Source organism: Lineus longissimus, chromosome 5 (genome assembly GCF_910592395.1).
Source record: "Lineus longissimus chromosome 5, tnLinLong1.2, whole genome shotgun sequence".
In the NCBI taxonomy this organism is placed as follows: Eukaryota; Metazoa; Nemertea; class Pilidiophora; order Heteronemertea; family Lineidae; genus Lineus; species Lineus longissimus.
In genome coordinates, this window is record NC_088312.1 from 19,489,744 (window position 1) to 19,510,333 (window position 20,590).

The 20,590-nt window shown below is 42.8% G+C and overlaps 1 protein-coding gene and 1 long non-coding RNA gene across 2 annotated transcripts; both read left to right on the forward strand.

Annotated features, from left to right (window-relative positions):
- The first annotated feature begins 1,066 nt into the window (after positions 1-1,066).
- LOC135488728 (uncharacterized) lies at positions 1,067-5,551 on the forward strand. The gene is made up of 2 exons (XM_064773485.1): positions 1,067-1,234; positions 2,606-5,551. Exons 1-2 carry the CDS (start codon positions 1,195-1,197, stop codon positions 4,948-4,950), a joined length of 2,385 nt encoding a protein of 794 aa, XP_064629555.1. The 5' UTR covers positions 1,067-1,194; the 3' UTR covers positions 4,951-5,551.
- Positions 5,552-8,879: 3,328 nt separating this feature from the next.
- On the forward strand, positions 8,880-19,314 carry LOC135488238 (uncharacterized). The gene is made up of 5 exons (XR_010446944.1): positions 8,880-9,070; positions 14,914-15,114; positions 15,293-15,612; positions 18,336-18,525; positions 18,803-19,314. It is a non-coding gene; the product is annotated as an uncharacterized LOC135488238 (long non-coding RNA).
- The last annotated feature ends 1,276 nt before the right edge of the window (positions 19,315-20,590 follow it).

The following is a 20,590-nucleotide window of genomic DNA, read 5'->3' on the forward strand; positions in this document are numbered from 1 at the left end:
TTGAATAGTTTCCTTATACATTTCCTCCAGGTCGTAAGCAGTCTATCCATGTGCCTAGAAGAAAAATCCCACAGTACGCTGCCGTATAAACACATGACATATGTTTTGAACAGGCGATATTTTACATCAATGTCGCAATGACCAAATGCAGAGACAAGTGCATTAGTTCGGGCAATCATGTTTCCAATAGCTTGATCAATAAGTGTCTGCTCGGCGTGGGGGCCTATGATATGGCCCAGGTGATTTGCTATATCTTCTACCTCAAGTCTGTTGTTTTGCCACCTTAAAAAAGTATCGGCTGCTTCTTTTCCAAACAATAGGAAGTGTGTTTTAATGACATTGAACAATAATCTATACTCCTCGGAATATCTATCACAAATCTTAAGCATTTCCTGCATGCCATGTCTAGTGGGGCACAATAGAACTACATCATCGGCGTACGCCAATGCCCCTACAAATTGTTGGCCAATATAACATCCGTAACTCGACTGTTTCAAGTCCAGTAGCATTTCATCCGAGTAAATGCAGAATAAAATAGGGGACATTACTCCACCCTGCTTTATACCATTTTTTACATTAATTACCCTACTTAGAGTGTCCTTCCATTTTACTTGGACATATTGACACGTGTACAGCGTTGCCAGAAATTTCACAATCAGTGGACAACATTTCTTTTTTACTAACAAGTTGAACAGCCTGGTGTATTCAATCCTGTCGAATGCACGACTGGCATCTAATAACGTCACGTAAACATTACTTCCATGCGAGAGATAATAATCAAGTTCCAATAATCAATAACTTCTTTGAGCACAAATGTACACTGGGTGGTAGAACTCTTTGCAGATCAGATGTGCAAAAAACCTGAGGGCATTTTTCCATAATGATGTGGTCTAACACCGTACATAAGACACTGTATGTATAAGGCCCATTGTGTCTTTCAAAAGGAATGACTAATCTTTCATGAAGCGGCTCGACCACAAAATAGCCATTCAGAATAACATGTCTGAGCGAGCCTGCTATAATAGGGGTATTGTTCAGCTGCAGATGTCTACTTTATACACACCGCGTACACTTCGCAGTAGACCTACAGACAGAGTCAAACCAATTCATGTGTAATTGATCCACTTAGGGAGTTAGGATCGCCAATCAAGTAGTCTTCACTTTAAACCGACCCAATATATTCCATTACACATCATGTATTTCTGTCATTCCACGGAACAGGACAAGAAGAAGGGTAAGTCCCCTCATTATAGGTCTTCGCCAAAGGGTTGACCATAGGCACTGTCATTTTGGCTAGACATCCAAGTCCTAAAGCAATAAGAACTCTTTCAATGCTCATTTCAAGGGCTGGAGTCTGTTCTTTGTTTTACAGAGAACAGCCCTATGGGTTTTTTAATTAGTATTCACTACGTTTTGAAGGAGTTCTGATTGCTTTATGATTTCAAGTTCTGGTCAAAATAGTAAACCCTTAAACTGACGCGCGGGGATGCCCCGCATACAGCTGTTGGAGCTACTGCGTAACGCTACATGTATTTATCCGGTTGAGGGGCGTTTGTATGAAAGGCCTATATATAACATATTGCGTGTTCCATGAACAGCACCCTTGACACAGCACCTACATAGAGGTGCGCGTATTAAATTTTTCTCTCCCAAATTGGACATTTTTATTGTGGTTGTGTTGCTGTACACATAGCCTCTATACATGTATTCAGGGGCGCAGCTAGAGGTAAGTGACACTTTACAAAAATGTTCGGCCTAAATCAAAACACTTGTTTGGTGACCGTTGGGGGCATTCCCCCCCCCCCCCCCCGCCCCCTCCACATCCCTTTACCTCATCAGCTTTGAAGTAATTCGTTTTTGATGAAAACCATGAGAAATTTGCATTGTATATTCAGAAACATATGCTTACCAGGTTGATTTTTCAACCCTCACCACCGGGTCACCTAAACTGCTGTTTCGAGTCAACTGCCGTTTGGACATTAGGCCCACACTTTTCAAAGACACCATTTACTTCTGACATGGAGATACTACATTTAATTATACTAAAACTTCCTTGGTTTTTATGATGGGGAAAAGGGTTACGGCCGTTATTAATAGCTCATTTGAAAATTATGTAAGGTTTAAAGAACATAGATGAAGGTTTACAGGATCAATTTAACCCGTTGTGGAGTGATATTGCCACGTGGCGAGAGATTTACTGGCCATTCACCCTTTTTCCTATCAATCTACCCGGAAGGGGATGGGACATCCGTGTCCCGGTAAAAGCCGGCAAATGGTGGTTATCCAGCGCGGGAGATCCTCAGTTGTACTCAATGGAGCTTTGCCTGCAAAAGCCCATGGAATTGCCGAACCAACCTTCTGCTACATCAATCTTTACTAAAAACACAACGTTGCCGCCAAGGAAAAGCGGGAAAGCCCCGATTTGAAACATAAACAACCCGGCCTACTTGCAAATGGTTATTGCTGTCGCGGGGCAGATTAAAATTCCTCATCCCGCTCGGAAAGGGGTGTGGATTCTGGTATGGATTAAGCTTCCTGGGCCCTATTTACCGGGCCATATGTCCAGTCAAATTCCAAGTAAAGCAATGCTCTCTATCCGTTGCAGGTAAAAGTACAGGTATGCGGAAGTCGAAGGTGTTCTTCCGGACTGTGCTTCTTGTGGCCGGCACTTTATGCGTCCTCTACATGCTCAACTCGGACACTCTAAAGTTTCGGAGGGCTCCATCGATGCTGATCAAAACGGTGACCGCGGAAGAGCGCCTGGTGCAATACGGCGCGGGTGAAGTTGCCTTTATTGACAAATACAGGCACGGCCTGGGGCCGAAACGGTTAGCAAGCGAAGGACCGACCCGAGGATATTTCGACACGACCGTGAAAGAGATGGTAGATTGGGGTGAAATAACGAATCCAACACCAACCCCAACTCTAGGTAGAAGCATACTCGTACAAAAATCGACAACAACTGAACCTGCGGAGATCACACTAACATCACCAGCTCCACATCTCCCTGTGGTTTATTTTGATGCCGATATAAAGCGCTCAGGTGGGTTTAAGTATGGCTTAGGAGGGAATATCACTAGGATCCCGCGGATTATCCATCAGACATGGAAGACGCATGATGTTCCGAAACAGTTCACAGATTTCGCCAAAACCTGGGTACAGCACAACCCCGGTTGGGAATATTGGTTCTGGTCTGATGCCGAGGCCGAGAGGTTCATAAAATTCAAATATCCTCAATATTACGATATGTATAGAAATTATCCGCAAAATATTCAAAGGGCGGATGCGATGCGGTACTTTGTTCTTTACGAATTCGGTGGATGGTACGCAGATTTGGATGTGGAGGATCTCAAACCTTTGGACGATTTAGGTAAACAGCACAACTGCATCATATCGCAGGAACCCTGGGGACATGTTTTGTTTATTTGGCACCGGACTCGTCTGGCTTGTAATGCGCTAATGGCGGCGAGACCGAAGCACCCCTATTTCAAATATGTCGTAGAACAGTTGCCGAAAAATGCTCGTAAAAACAAGAATGACCCAATGACGACAACAGGGCCTAAGATGATTGACGACACGCTGTATGAGTATGAAAAAAATATGAAACAGAACAACACTTTCATACAAAACGAAACCGTGTACCTCGCTAACCCGGACTACTTTTTGCCGATACTTTCTGGTAACGGGTTACCGGATGTTAAAAGAGCATGCGCGCATTTACCAAACACTACCTCAGAGCTCAAGAAATTTGTTTGTGCCAGGTATGAAAAGGAAAAGTGGTCAAATAAACCTCTACCCGAGTCCTATACAAATCATGTGTGGATACACACATATTACCACGCAGACATTGGTAAGAAAACAAATACGTCTATTTTTGAGTTGGTGCCTGGGACAGTTAATGTTACAAATGTTTTGATTAATATGGAGAACAAGTACAAAAAACAAGTACCAGAATCGATAACGTCTCAACCTGCGTGGTCAACACCACCATCAACAGCGCCACGTCTCCCTGTGGTTTATTTTGACGCCGACATAAAGCGCTCAGGTGGGTTAAAGAATGACTTGGGAGGGAAAAACGCTAGGATCCCGCGGATTATCCATCAGACGTGGAAGACGCATGATGTTCCAAAACAGTTCACAGAGTACGCCAAAACCTGGGTACAGCACAACCCCGGTTGGGAATATTGGTTCTGGTCTGATGCCGAGGCCGAGAGGTTCATAAAATTCAAATATCCTCAATATTACGATATGTATAGAAATTATCCGCAAAATATTCATAGAGCGGATGCGATGCGATATTTCATTCTTTACGAATTCGGTGGATGGTACGCAGATTTGGATGTGGAGGATCTCAAACCTTTGGACGATTTAGGTAAACAGCACAACTGCATCATATCGCAGGAACCCTGGGGACACGTTTTGTTTATTTGGCACCGGACTCGTCTGGCTTGTAATGCGCTAATGGCGGCGAGACCGAAGCACCCCTATTTCAAATATGTCGTAGAACAGTTGCCAAAGAACGCACCTAAAAAGAAGGATGGTCCAATGGCGACAACAGGGCCTATAATGATTGACCGCACACTGTACGAGTATGAAGAAATTATGAAACAAAACAACACTTTTAAACAAAACGAAACCGTGTATCTCGCGAACCCGGACTACTTTCTGCCGAAACTTTCGGGCAACGGGTTACCAGATGTTAAAAAAGCATGCGCGCGTTTGCCAAACACAACCTCAGAGCTCAAGAAGTCTGTTTGTGCCAGGTATGAGATGGAAAACTGGTCAAATAAACCTCTACCCGAGTCTTATACAAATCATGTGTGGATACACACATATTACCACGCAGACATTGGTAAGAAAACAAATACGTCTATTTTTGAGTTGGTGCCCGGGACAGTTAATGTTACAAATGTTTTGATTAATCTGGAGAAAGAGGCAACGACCACGTGATTTCTATTTTATTGATTGACGTATAGGAGGAGACACTAGTTCCACGCCATTATGAGAGATACACTTAAGCTTCGGGGGGGGGGGCTGGACCCTCCGGCCAGAGATCCAACTTTCAAGGCTGGTTTATACATTGAATTGACTTTGATCAAGGCGTGAGGCGGAAGATCGATCAATGGGACAGGTGTTCACGTTTGCATTTCGGGGGATTTACGAAAACTCCCTACTTATGCTAAGCCCTCGAAACGCCGACGAGGACGCGGCGATGTCATACATTGTTCGGCGTTTTTATTGTGTTTTAATAGGCCAAACAAAAAGAAATCAAAAAATATCAAAGATTTTTCATTGTGCAATAACGGTGATGGGATGTTACGGGTTAAATCCTTTCACAGTGCTACGACATGTACATGTAGGTTTAATACTCACCATTCTATGATTTAATTGTATGCACTTGGAATTGAACTAAACAAATTGACTATTTAACCAGCACGGCTGTGCATTCTCTACGTGAACATATCGACTCGAAAGTTTATACATGTCCTTCCGGGCTTTCAACGAAGCAATTAAAAATGCATAATGTGTATTCATCTTGCTATTGGTTCATTAATCGAAACTTGTGTTCTTTCATGTTGAATTATTTCTTTTCCATGCCAGGTAAAAAAAAATTGAAACTTTGCTTGGAATGGCATGCACTTGCAACAACCTGCCCGAAGGGGTTCCGGCGCTTTCACAGCACCGTTCGGATGAAACTATGTCGTCATTTTCCTCCTTTTCTTTGGAGAATCATGAACCGAAAGCTTGAAAGAAATAAAATCCTGTGCCAATTGAATTTGTCAAGAAAACATCATTAGAGCAAGAATCTGACCAAATATTGATGAGTGAAGACAACTTCATCGCAATATCCTTTAAATCCCTCCCCACGTCACTCGGCGACCCAAGAAATGATCAGACATGGCACAGTTCGGTGTAGCCGAAATCCAGTGCTGCCATCTGCAACCCAGTGGTCAAACTAAAGAAATCCTGCCAAATTGAAGTTGTTTGCTTATTTCTATGCTCGATTTTTCCAAATTCCCAATTGTGGGTCGGTTTGGTTGGGTTAAACACAGCCCGTGCTATTGGCGTATTGGCCGCTCGTCAGTCAGTGCTAAGACTGAAATCAGTCCGAGTACTGATTGGATGACTTTCAGTCCTGATGATGTCACAAGACTGAAATAAGTCCGAGTACTGATTGGATGACTTTCAGTCCTGATGATGTCATCTGTTGATATGGACTGAAATCAGTCCAGGCTGAATTGACTGATTTCAATCCTGATCATTTTGATGATGTCATCAGTCATTTAGATTGATATCAGTCCTGACACCCTGGACTGATTTCAATCTCCAATTTTCTGATTGAAATCAATCCTTAATAATGGACTCAAATAATCCCTATGCCAAATCAGTGCTCTATTCCCTTTAGAGTCTGACACCCCACATGTCCCTGCGTTCCAAAAAAGGTGCCACCAGTCACATAAGTCCAACAAGACTGACACCCCATAAGTATTTGGGCGATATCTAAAATTAATAGCGGCAGAGAACAAGCCTCACAATAAACATGATAAACCTGACAGACATGACAAAGGCGTTGTCACAACAGTCAGCTGATCAGAACACACTGTCAGGATGTCAGAGAGCTGGCACAAGCTGTGCTAATTATTCAACCTACATCATGTACACGTACACCAGAAACAGGCTTAGAGTAATATACAAATGTAATATATACTGTATTTCCACTCCTTACCGGCATGCAGTAGATACCCTTCGAAATCTAGGATCATTCATAGATAAAGTAGTACCTCCCTAACCTGCTAACCAAGCAAGCAAACACTCATCATCAAGGAAAATGTGTTTTGAATGCTGGCGGTGTTGGTATTTGATAAAGCTTGGAATCAGTGAAACCTTGGAACCAGTGATAAACCTTGGAATCAGTCCTAAAAATGCATAAAAACATGAAATAATGCCATTGGAACCTACGGTGGTTACGAATCAATATTTGGAGATTATTTTTACATGATCAGATCGGAATTTGACGGTAGTTTAGAAATCAGTCGCATATCCGATTCAACAATCTATATTTTAGAACAACCCAGTCATACCTCGCCTCCAGTGCACATTACTGATCTCCCAAATATGGGCATTCACGTCACGACACGCCCACCACACACCCATAATATGGACCAATCAGTGCTCCGCTTACTACGCCACCACACGGGGCCTATTTGAGCTACGGAGCGGTGTGATCATACAGGGTGATACAGAGAAGATTGACTACATCATGCAGTACCGGCTGGCACTTATCCGTACATCACCTTATACATGACAAGAAACGTAGATGAAGGTTTATTACCGAAGGTTTTGGAAGGGTTTGGAGATGAAAAATGTGAACAAATTCCTTCGCTGTGAGCGATTTCGTACATCTTCATGTAGGCCTGCACATCGAGGGATGTAGATATCTTTTCGTGATGTCACCAGTTCTAAGCGGTTTTTTTTATTCACGTGTGTGTTTGTCCTATGATCTCGTGCATCTAGTACCGAGCATAATACTTTATCGTCTATGGAATACAAAACAATCATAAAAACTAATTTTTGCTTCCATTTAAGAGAAATAAAATATTTTAACGACCACAGCGCATTGCCAATTGATGACGTTATCCTCCACATTAAAAATGTTGGCTTCTGAACTATATGGCAAATTGCTATCAATAAAGTCAGCTGGGACGAGACTGTCAGTTGGGAGGGTATAAATCGTGGAAGGAACGCACCCGATTTCCCGCGCTATTTGCACAGTGATTCCATGGTTTACATTGAATATTACAAGGTTTATCAGTGTTTCCAAGGTTTCACTAATTCCATACTTTATCAACTACCGGCGGTGTTAATCTGAAAAGTGGCAAATTCATGAGTCACCCAATCATGCCAATGAAGTTGTTGGAAGATGTCAATGTTATTGGCAATTCCCCAATGTGTAGGCCTACATGTATAGGCTACTTACTTACTTTCTTTCTCAGAAATGCCTCACTGAGAGGGGCTTTATGTGACGAGGAATCGCCAACAACATTTACATCTTCCAACAACTTCCGCTGGGTTTGGCGAAGATTTATGGCTGGAAATATATCCTTGATGATGTGTGGTTGTTTGGTGGGTGAGGGAGGTACCATATCTGGTGTAGTAGCTCGCTGCTCCATCAACACATCATTTAGTTTCCTCTTTTTACCACAGTGGCCCTGATTCACGACGTCCATGACAGAATCTTTCGACGAATGAAGTGAGATACAATAACCCTGGTGGTCAAGATGGAGTGGTGGTAGTGTTATATTGCAACAAAATAACATAGTTTATGATACCTCTGGCCGCAATACAGTTGGTGAAGATGACACTGAATGACTGGAGATCAAGCTAGACCATGGAATAGATGGGGCTTCTATGTACATTGCATATTACATCAGTAATGACCAGACACTGCATCATCAGAGTAATTCATCACATCATAATAGAAAGGGTTCTCTTCAAGTGTAAAATGCTGAGGACCATGAATTCTGATGCACCATTCGAAGTGGGGATCCAAGTCAGTAAGTGATAGACACCCAACTGGTTTCACTCGCTCAGCACACACTGGTCCGAGCTGCAGCTATTGGCCTACAGCGTACATTCACTCGACATAACATGTATTACCATGGCAACGGGAGATGTGCGTGGTGTTGAATGCACGTGGTGAAATCGGCGAAAAACAGGAAGAAAATTACCGTTTGCCTTCGTTTCTTTACTATGAGGCTTCGCTCAGGTTTCGGCGTAGTAAAATCATGCTGGGTAGCCGTACCTGTGAGGTCGACGAAGCCGCACAGTGTTAGAACCAATGAAAGCCTTTCTTACTTCAGGTACTTCTTTTCAGATCGATTGGCGAATCAAAACACTGCTTATATTCTTGATAATTCAAGGCAATGGCCGCCTCCATCAGATGGTTTTACCGGTGGAATTCGATGCGTTTGAGGCCGATTATACACTTTCATGCAGCATTTTGCAGGATTTTTTGTGTGGCAGCAGACCGAAGATCGTGATGAGTAGTTACTGCCGCGGGTTTTGCATGGTAAGAAAAACAAGTAAAAGTGTTAGGCCTAATTTCTCCAAGATAGCATGTATGCCAATTACGACTTACGTGTACATCGTGTACATAGCCTACATAAATTGTACATGTAGGCCTAGGCCTACATCATTTTGATTATGACATCATAAATGAATAATACCATAAATGGTCAACTCAATTCGGCCTGAATTGAATATCCTTCACCCAGAGAAAGTAATTCCTTACGCTGATTATTTTACTGAGTAAATCGGTCCAATCCGAAGTCTTGTTTTGTTAGGCCACCGGCACATCTAACAATTTCTGCCCTGGCGGTTTTTGGAAGAACTATGCCGTTTCCCTACTACCGGCACCGGCACATCGGCAGTGAGAAGGTTACGGCCTGCGGAAAGGAGGGTGAGCAGGTTGTTAGGGGTCAGGTTAAATTTAGGGCCTGCGTAAAGGAGAGTGAGCAGGCTAGGGCCTGCGGAAAGGAGGGTGAGCAGGTTAGTGGAGATGCCGATGTGCCGGTGGCTTGGCGCACCCGCACCTCCAGTCCCGGACCAATCCTGAACATTTCCGATCTCTTCCGAAGACTTTGTCGTTGAGATGCTGATGTGCCGGTGGCGAAGCGCAGGGGCACCTCCGTTCCTCTCAAACATTTAAATTCTACTTAATCTTTATTAATTAAACAATATCTTAACACCTTCGGTGCTATATGACGGAGGTCTCTGCGACCCCATCACGTATACGCTTGGGCGCTATATGACGGAGATCTCCGCCAAGATTCAAATCTCCCGCCCAGTGATGACGAAAGCAATCTCCCCTCCACTGTGTCATCTGCTACGGTTCCACCGAGATCACACAATAGGCTGGAGTTATTTTTAGCCCCGCAGACGATCCATGTGATCTATAGAATTGAATACAATGGCGAGCAAGTGGGGAACGTAAAGAAACTCGATATTTTTGCAAAAAGTGCCAAGTTCCACTACACAAGGGAAAATGCTTTGAGGCCTACCACTCAAACAGACAATACTTTGATTAGGACTAAGGACAGAAGAAACAACACAGAAAGTTTCAGGTAGATATCTTTATTATTTCTATTTTTATTAATTCTTTGAAAAACGGTAAAAAGTGGCGTAACCTTAGCAAACGGGCGAAAATTAGGAAAAACGCTCAGCACCCAAGGTGTTAATTAATTCCTATCTTTCACATCAGATTCACGATTTCTTTAGAGCGCTCTACGAACAGGAATAAAGTAGTTCCATTCATTTGAATCTAAGGTATGCCACATACAGCAGCTGGGGGCTGCCACATAAGGCAACGGGATGCCTTTAACGGCAGCGTTGCCGTTCTTTGTCGTTTCCCATAATCATCAGAATTTTTAGTGCCGAATTTCTTCCAAACTTCGTTCCACGATAAAAATTTAGCACAGTAAGTACTTTATTGAAGTCTTAGATTAAACTTGACTAGTTGGTTGGACGAAAAAAGATTGTTTTGATATAGCATTCAGCTGACAAACTTTTGACAGCTCGGTGACATTCACATCAGTGCGAGAATTGTACACAGTGACGCTATTATGGGCCGGTCCATTTGATCGGTATTTTATCACGTGATGGTGATTCTCTTTTCTGATTGGACGTAGCCTACTATCAGTTCAGTGATTTATTGTAAAAGGGGTTGAAGCCTGCAATTCGTAAATATTGATTTTTGAAGGGGTTTTCCTCTGCAGGCTTTCTGGTGGCCCTAAAAATCCTTGCTGAAATAAATTGCTTTCCCTAAAAAAATCCTAAATTCAATCAAAATTTGCTCTTTTCCCCCTAAATATTCCAAATTTTCTCTTTTTCTGGTGATCAAGCATGCTCAAGTAAATGTCATACAGGATACCAGGAAATCGCATCTTAGGGGTTTCTGTCATAAAAATAATTTCGTGGGGAGGACCCCCATACCCCCCTACACCTTGACGCCGAGGGTGCTAGCATAACTCGGCATATTTTGGTTTGGTATGGTTATCAGAAGTGGATTCAGCGTGTGAATGTAGAATGTTGTCAGGATGCCAGGAAATCGCATTTAAGGGTGTTCCGTCCCCCCATACCTGGACCACCATACCCACCCTACACCGTGACACCGGGGGCGCTCGCATCATGCACCTATTATGCATTGGGCTCCGCCATCAGTGAGGGAATTAGAGAATTAGGTCCCCTTTCTTCAAAGGTTGCACCCCTCCTTCAAAACCCTGGATCCACCCCTGGTTATCTCATCGTGAACGAATCCATCACACAAACAGTGGAGGGGTGCTAAGCACACCCGGCAAGTATTTTGTGAGTGTGTGCGTGAAGGCCAGGTGTGAGTACTAATATTTATTGCAACAGATTTTCATGAGTAATAAACCCTAAATCGCCCTGAAACGACTACAAACACCCCTAAAAATCCCTAAATGTCGAGTTAAAATGCCCTAAAAAAACCCTTGAATGTTCTTATAGTTGGCCAGAAAGCCTGCTTCTGTCAAATCATCGACATCCTTTCACTTGAGGAATATCAGTCTTGTGCGAAAACGTCTGACTGTACAGGCAACGATATTGCTTGTGCAGTCGTTGGTAATCACAAGACTGGATTATTGTATCAGTCTACTTGCCGGCATCGACGAGAACCTAATGCGCAAGTTACAACTAGTCCAAAATCGTGCTGCGAGGATCATCACTCGTACGCCTCACAGGGACCACATTACGCCAGTCCTTAGAGACCTTCATTGGCTTCCTGTCCGATCCAGAATCGATTTCAAGCTCCTTCTCCTTGTATATAAAACCAGAATCGGCACAGCACCAGGATACATTATCTGAACTTCTTCCTTAATAGACACCACGGCGCAGCCTAAGATCCGATAGTCTAGGTCTTCTTATCACCCCTAGATTCTGTCTGGACAGTTTTGGTGGCAAGACTTTCTCAGTATACGCCTCCAAATTGTGGAATACATTGGACTACGGTATTAAGGATGCATGTATTTGATGCATTGACATGACATGACACACTGCACTAAGCCTATAGGGCCCATGTACAATAGTTCATTATCAGTTCTCAAAAGTGTGTTTGTAGAGATACTATACTTATAGGCCTAGGCCTACCCGGCACTTAGTTTTATCTAATATGGCCTATCACTATGTAATTTAATTTGTTTCTTTTCACTTCCAGTGAATACTGCTTCCAGTTTTGCTGTCCAGACTCCATGGTACCAAAGGAGGTCGCTGAGTGTGGCAATACAACCATCCGCCAGATTGTCCATAAGCTGTCCTACGTGATGTCCGACAGAGCAGCCAACGAGAAACTGTCAAACCACCAGATTTCGGAATGGAAGAACAATTTGATGGCCGACTTCCCCGAAGAGTCTACAACTGTGAAATCTTTCTTTTGTATGATTCACGTCCTGCTAGGTTTCCACTCATACGGGGTAAAGCACATCAGCAGCGTACAGAAAGAGCTAGAAGAGGAGGGGATCAAATTCGGGAGGGACGGCCATGTTCCATACAGGCGCGAGGTGGCTGGCCAGCGCACGGTCTAGTTCATAGCGGAGTTACTTGGTCCTATTCTGGATGAAAAGAATGGACAACGTGATAGGTGGATGGCTTACTGCAGACTCAACGACAAAACCGCGTCGCTTTGAATGTGTCCCATTTTTAGCAAACTTTTCCCCAAAAATTCAATGTTCCGATCTTGACTGTACGTTGTTTACTACACTAAGGATAATAAATGAAGCACTGTCATAATCATTTGGCAATTTTCATTCTGTTAGTTAATGTCCGTTTTTGGTACAAATCAAGCAAAATCAGTCAGTTTTAAGCCGTTTGAAAAATGGTAGGGTGTAAATTTATGTATACTGCGTTCAGATCTATAGGCCTATTTTTGTTAATGTTGGGCCTACCGGAGTTGAATCCCATAGACCCATATCATAGTTCCTTGTGACGACCATGAGAATATTTGCTCAAATTCCCTTCCGGGACGAACTAGGCGAAACAATAGCTTTCACGGTACACTGACCCTAGACAATGGGTCGAGAGGCACTTTATATCATTTCCAAATATAATACCCTTGCAATAGAATTCATGAATTAACATTCATAATGACTCCCTTATAGGAGGATAATGGCATAACCTCCTGATTAAGGACACCTCTCTAATAAGGGATTAAGCGGAGTAATGGTTAGAGCGCCAGGCGCATAACCAAAAGGTCGCAGGTTCGCCCCATTGTCTAGAACCTCGAGACTGATTCAGTGTCCCTGGTAAGACATTTAACCCTGCAGTTGCTTCTCTCCACCTGGGTAAAAATGGGTACCAGTTGGAATGATCAGTAAGACAATGGCGCTGGATTGACGGCAGCCTTTCTGAGTTCTACTGAAAGGTTTCAGGAGAGACCACGGAATGATTGTGAGGCGCTTTGAGACTCTGTTATACAATGTCAAGTGTTAACTGTGCCCGTCCCATGGGTGTCTGCAATAGAGGTTGTTAACCTGTTAGGCAAAAACGCTACTTGTAAGTCACGTACGTCTTACATTCCTAATGCAGTGGGTTTTCAAAATCAGTCACATATGACGGGATGTCCTCCCTTTATCAATTGAATTTATCCACGATGTTTCGGCTCCAACACTGCAAAATGCACGAATTCTGGATCACCCATGGGGATATACAGAATTCTGGATCACCCTACTCGCTCGACCTTGTATCACCCGCTCTATGGTTTTGTCTTTCCTCTCAATACAAGCCGAGGGATTGTTACAAAAAATTTCCACAGGCAAGTTCATTAGGGGACAACCTATTGATTACGTTCGTTGGCCGAGTTTCGACTTGTTTTTTCCGAGAAAATTGGCAATGTCAGGTTCACGATCCCATTTAGGGACCATCTCAAAGGAGGGGGTCAGGCCATTTGAGGGGCTCTGTTCTTCTTTAAATTATTTTTGGCTTCATTTGTGATAAAAAGTGATGCCAAAGTTATGTTTTTTTTAGTCTTTTAGGGGGGGAGGGTGTCCACAGAGAGAAGAACAAAGTTCTTCTTTTTTGGCATCAATGAATTTTGAGATGGTCCCTTATCATATAGGCCTACCCGACTCAGTGTGATCTGGGATCGTGAACCTGAAATTGCCGTTTTTCTCAGAAAAAACAAGTCAAAACTCGGCCAAACGAACGTAATCAAAAGGTTGTCCCCTAATGATTGCCTGTGGAAATTTTTGTAACAATCCCTCAACTGGTATTGAGAGGAAAGACAGAACCATCGAGCAGGTGATACAAGGTCGAGCGAGTAGAGTGATCCAGAATTCTATATATCCCAATGGGAAATCCAGAATACGTGCATTTTGCATTGTTGGGGCCGAAACGTCATTGACGTCACTCCGCGGGGATCTCCCGGCGATCGCGGTATGACGTCATTAATATCGCGTCATTTCCACGGCCATGTCCCTCTTGCGCTCTGACGTAGAACGTCAGCGACGTCACGGTGATCTGAGAATTTTCAGTCAAAAATTGCCAAAAATTATCATTTATTTTAATCCCATTTTTTGGTATATGATAAATGTAAAACGACCCTCGTGTGATTTCCAAGATAGCAGATCACATGATTGAGTGGTCCAAAGACCAATCACGATAATAACATGTACGGTACTCTATGTTTCTCACTTGTTGGTGACTAGTCTCAATTTTTACTTACCCTGGTATAGACACTACGTTGTAAATGTACATTTTTGATGATGACTTACAGCTAACTCGTCATAAGGACGAGTTACATGCATTTCTATTACACAGGACTGTAAGATTAGTGCCGATACGCACAGTGCAAGGTTATACGATGCGGCCTTACGCCAGTTCTACTGTATATTCTAATTCCAGCCATCACAATCCGTATTGAAGTTATTGCTCGCCATACCTATGTTGTCGGTGACAGCCATGTGTCGACACCTCTCCACATGTCTTGTCTGTTCATGCCGCCGGCCCTCACCATCTCTCCTGAAAGAAGGGATGCGTCGTCATCGTATGAGAGAGGCCTACTGGACGAGAGTTTGCCATCGAAGAAGATATCATTCTTTACAGGTATGGTTATTCTGTCTCTGGTGAAGGCAGTCCAATTGAAGGAAATGTCCTTTTACAGATCCTTCAACCCCAAACTTAGCAAGTTATTAGCTCATGCTCTGGAGCTTAGCAAACTGTATGTGGAAACTTGGTTAAAAAATAACTATGGTAAATATTGAACACGATGCTTCTCTTCTAGTCTGTTTGCAGACAATTAAAGATCGACCCTAACGAAGACAACATGAACTGTTGGAGCAAAGGCGACCATTCCAACTCCCTGCAGATCACGTGCCTGCACCAAGGATTGATCGGGATTGAGAGCATCGATACCACGTGGCAAACACCAGATGTTGGGAGTCTGGGCATCAAGGATGTTGAAATCGGTGAGAAGGTCACCCTACAGCTGGTTGCGCAAACAGATCATCCGGTTGGCCGACATTCATAGCAGGATTGGATGATGTTCCTCGATATGGGTTCTGACGTTGATGAATCAAGTGCTTGATGAGGTGATGCATTCAGGTTTGTAACCTTTCCTTGTTCTGATTGGCATTTCAAACTCATGATCCCAAATTGCCAGGGGATTGTCTTCTGGGGTCTTCTCAAATGAGCACATTTCTTGGTGTCTGACTGTCCATCCTAGGTTTAAATTGAGTCTTGCCATGCTCTGTCCTCCACAGGTCCCCCTCATAGTCCAGTCAATATACGGCAAAAAGAGCCAAACCAAGAACAAATTGCAACATGGGTTTTTATGGTTGTTTCTTGTACTATGGATTATTGAGAACAACATATCAAAAGTCGAGGGAAATTGAATTTGGGGAAAGTCGTTAAAACGTTACCATGGCAACCTCACCACATTTTTGGCTCACCGTAAGGGGAGTCAATACGATAGCCATGTGTCCGTCGTCATCGTCGTATCCTGTGGCACGTTTCTTAACCGCTTGTGCTATGAACCTGAAACTTGGTACACATCTTGCCCAAGGTCATATCTACCCTGACACTGAATTTCGGTCCGGTCTGATTTCTGACTTGACAACCAGGGGGCTAAAACCCAAAACTTAAAAAGTGCGGTATCTCTCTCATTACTGATTTGTTTTTGCTTAAACCTTTATGGTGGGTACCCCTAGCTAGGATACATAACATATCATACGGGTTTTTGACTCGACCTACTTGTCATGGTCACAGAGGTCAAACTCTAAAAATTCATCGATAGTGGCACGTTTTGTCATTATTTGTTGTACAGTCTTCAAATTTGGTATGTAGACACCTATTGGGCAGCTCTATATGTTGACGAAAATTCAGGACGATGTGGCGTATTGTTCAAGGTCGTAGAGGTCAACCTCTGAAATTTCACCGAAAGTGGCACGTTTTGTCATTATTTGTCCTGTTGTCTTTTAATTTGTTAGGTAGCATATCAGTACCCGTGTCATACACTTATTTAGGTATCTTCATATGTTTATTATAAAAAGTCAGATCGGTCAATTGAAATAAATTGTCTGTTAGTGTTGGTCTGTGAACATGGTAAACTAAGCATGTTCCTGTGTACTTAGGATGTATACGGTGAGCACAATGGCCGCTGGCCGTTTCATTACGAAAAAATCTATGTTTCCCTTGCAATTCCGCCAAAACTTAATGTTTTCAAACGAAAATTTATTAAATTCATAGACACCTCTTATGTCGTATTTTTCTTAATGCAAAAACAGTTACTCTTCAGGCGTAACTAGTTACCATGGAAACCATTAATATTCGCATAAAATTTTCAATTGTCTTAACATAGATTCCATCTCCGAAACAACCTAAACCAATAGCAATGTGGGATTTTTTAGCATTGATTTGTACTTTTGACTATGGAGAACAACATACATAAAATTGAACAAAATCGGATCACCGGAAACGCCAAAAAACGTTAATTCAAAAATCCTTCATTAATTTCCATTTGCAAAACAATGCGTCTTTCTCGTCATTCTACTATGAATCCAAGGGTGCATGTACTACTAACTTTTTTCTCGTCGGTTTTAGACCCTATAAATGTGTTACCAATGGATAGGAATAATGGTACCTCTGAATCTAATAAGCATGTTCGCAACAATGTATGACGTCACTGTGACGTAGAAATATACTCAATCACGACGTTAGACGGCGCGCATGACGCAGGCCATTCGGTGCGTCTTTTCGCCGCCGCATTCCGTGGCGGCGCCACATGACTGGACATTGTTCAGCTTCGCGTCGTTTTCTCTCTCTTTTTGCAGTTAATTTTACTCTCACATTTCACTTAATTTCTTAATACTTACTAAACGTGTGTTGAATTTTTCAGGTCACATTTGTAGTTTACATCGAGTCGATCCCGTATAACAGCAAGCGGTCGAAAAAAAATCCACCTGGTCAGTCATTTTTCGACCTCACCAGCGAGGCGCTTGCTGGGGGGGGGGGGCTTATGTTGCAGGACACCTTTCCTTGTTAGGTCTGATTAATATGCCGTAGTGAAATACATATTAGCCTGTCCCAACCAGAGGACAATCAACATTAAGAGAACTCTTCACAATCACTGATCTTAACCAGTATGGTGATAACATGGTGACCTGGTGACAGTCTCAACCGCCTTACACTACTAGTCAGTGGACAGGACTATCGATCCAGCATCAACTGGTGTCTGAAAGAAGACGGCATATAAATTAGACCTAACAAAGAAAGGTGCCCGAGGTGAGTGAACTAGGGTCTCAATGATACCCGATGGTAACACTGACGCCTCGCCGGTGAAGTCGAAAAAGGACAGACCTGGTGGAATTTTTTCGACCCTTTTGTTATACGGGATCAACTTGATGTAAACTACAAATGTGACTTGAAAAATTGAACACATTTTCAGTGTGTATTAAGAAATTAAGTGAAATGTGAGAGTAAAATTAACTGCAAAAAGAGAGAGAAAACGACGCGAAGCTGAACAATGTCCAGTCATGTGGCGCCGCCACGCGCGCGGCGACGTAAAGAACCACTGCGACACGCGCAACGTCTAACGGAGGAATATGGTCTATTGAAATCTTTTTGCCGTTTCTACCAGAAAAATTTCCTATCGATGGTAATAATAGGCTTATCTGATGTGAGTGTCATAGAATCACTATTTTGAAGTGTTCCAGAGTTGGTGGGTTGTTACTGCTGATTAGACGAAAGGTATTGAGTTCCGAAAACCTCTCTGATTTACATGTATGAGTTAATTTAGTCTAATGTTTGTATCTTTGTCTCTTCCTCAGCCTGAGATCGTCTCTGCCCACATCTGGTGGTGCCCGCCTGGCAGCTACCTAGAGACATAGTGGCCAGGTAGCAAGCCCAAGGACAAGATCAACAGTTATTATACGTCAGACGACCATCTGCTCAGCAGAGGCCTCATCTATGCGGTCATCTTTGAGGCGAGAAACTACTGAAATGTTCAAATACAAGAGGGTAAGTGATCAAGTAGAGAGGTGATGAGGTCTTAGCTTGTAGGTTGGACTAAGGGTATGGGATCATAGGCGCTACACCTAGTCTCTGTAAAATGCCACTTTGTTAAAGTTAGGCACCAGTTGGGTTATTGGTCACTCCCGGGTAGTAAGCTTTGCTTCTTAGAGAGGTTAGGACAACGGAATGGTCGTAGATCAGATTGAGGTGTCAAGTACTCTAGAAACCAAAGCAATATGCTCTGGAAACAACAGTGATTATCCCAACTTTTCTTTGTTTACAGAAGAGGGCACCTTTCCACAAGCGCTTGCCAGACAGACCTTCATCCTAAGTCACCACCAGACTTTCAACCTGGTTGTCAACTCTACCACATGCCATAGCATCCAAGTAGCCTGGTACTTGCCTAGAGAAGATGGACTCCATGTCGATTGACTCCAGTCTCTCAGACGCATCGCAATCTGCCGTTCTCGCAATACCTGATGTCAGATGTGACAGAGTCAAAAGTGGATGAGTTGTGCGAATGCACAGAGAATAGTCGGAAATTCTGATAGCCCAAAGGTGCTCAAACAAACTTAAATTCCAATACTGTTGATCTGAGGCACCACGCTTTTGACGTTAGCCGTGGGGAAGTTGTGTGAAGTTTTAGCATTGAACTGATTATAGATTCAGTCGTGTGATATACATTTCAAGGTCCCATAGGGCAAATTGCGTGTATGCACTGATAAGCTTGTTGAATGTTGTATTTTGTATTTATTTTACATCAATAATATGAGGCAAAATTATGAATTGTTTTGAATAAATTGGTTATAACATATATTTCGTTGTTCAACTTACGGATGAAGTAATGGTCATACAATTGACACACCCTCTGGCATGGTATTCACCACACCATTGAGAAACCAGACTAAAGCTATCAGTCATTGGATGTAAGACGAATCTCGAGACCAGTGGCATAATTGCTCACAATGAGGAGGTGGAAGGTTCACCGGTTGCAATGACAATAACCTCTGGCGTTGTCTCGGTAACATCATTGGGAGGAGGAGGACATCACACAAAGATCCCATGGGCCTCGACTCAAAAGGGAATAAGTGCCGATATCTGAGCTAAAATAAAGAATGCCTTGAAAAACCACTGAAACCCTATCCAAATTGTATCATTTTAACACATTTTGTTAACAGTACATAGATCTTATAATTAGACAACATTCGGTGCCAATCGACTAATTAGAAGTGTTTAAACGAAGTGTTTTTGTTTTAGGGGGTACCCATTTTTGCTATTTTTTCACAATTTTTTTGTTTTTTTTTAATAAATTTACCATGCACTTGACTTAAATAACTGTTTTTTATGCATATATCATTGTTTTCTAGAATTTTCACCAAAAAAAAATCATTTTACTGTATTCGCCGGTTAATTCATGTGTTAAAGGTAACAGCTGAACAAGACTTAGAGCTGGAGTTCACAAAAATTGCTAAATTTTTAATATTGATATGTTTACTGCTGATTTGGGTAGGAGAGGGTTGTAAATGATAAAATATGATAAAACAAAGAGATCTGGTGTGATTTAAAAAAAAAAGGAGAGTTTGCCCAAAGACAGTGGTCACTATTAAAGACTGTCTCGTCCTGTCACAACCAAGCCAATGATTGTCTCCTCCTGTTGAGACAAACTCTATAGATCACCCTGAGGTCATGAAGACCAATCAGACTGACACAGTGGTCACTAAGACCGTCTCGTCTTGTCACAACCAAGCCAATGATTGTCTCCTCCTGTTGAGACAAACTCTATAGATCACCCTGAGGTCATGAAGACCAATCAGACTGACACAGTGGTCACTAAGACCGTCTCGTCTTGTCACAACCAAGCCAATGATTGTCTCCTCCTGTTGAGACAAACTCTATAGATCACCCTGAGGTCACGAAGACCAATCAGACTGACACTGGGGTAACTAAGACCGTCTCATCTTGTCACAACCAAGCCAATGATTGTCTCCTCCTGTTGAGACAAACTCTATAGATCACCCTGAGGTCATGAAGACCAATCAGACTGACACAGTGGTCACTAAGACCGTCTCGT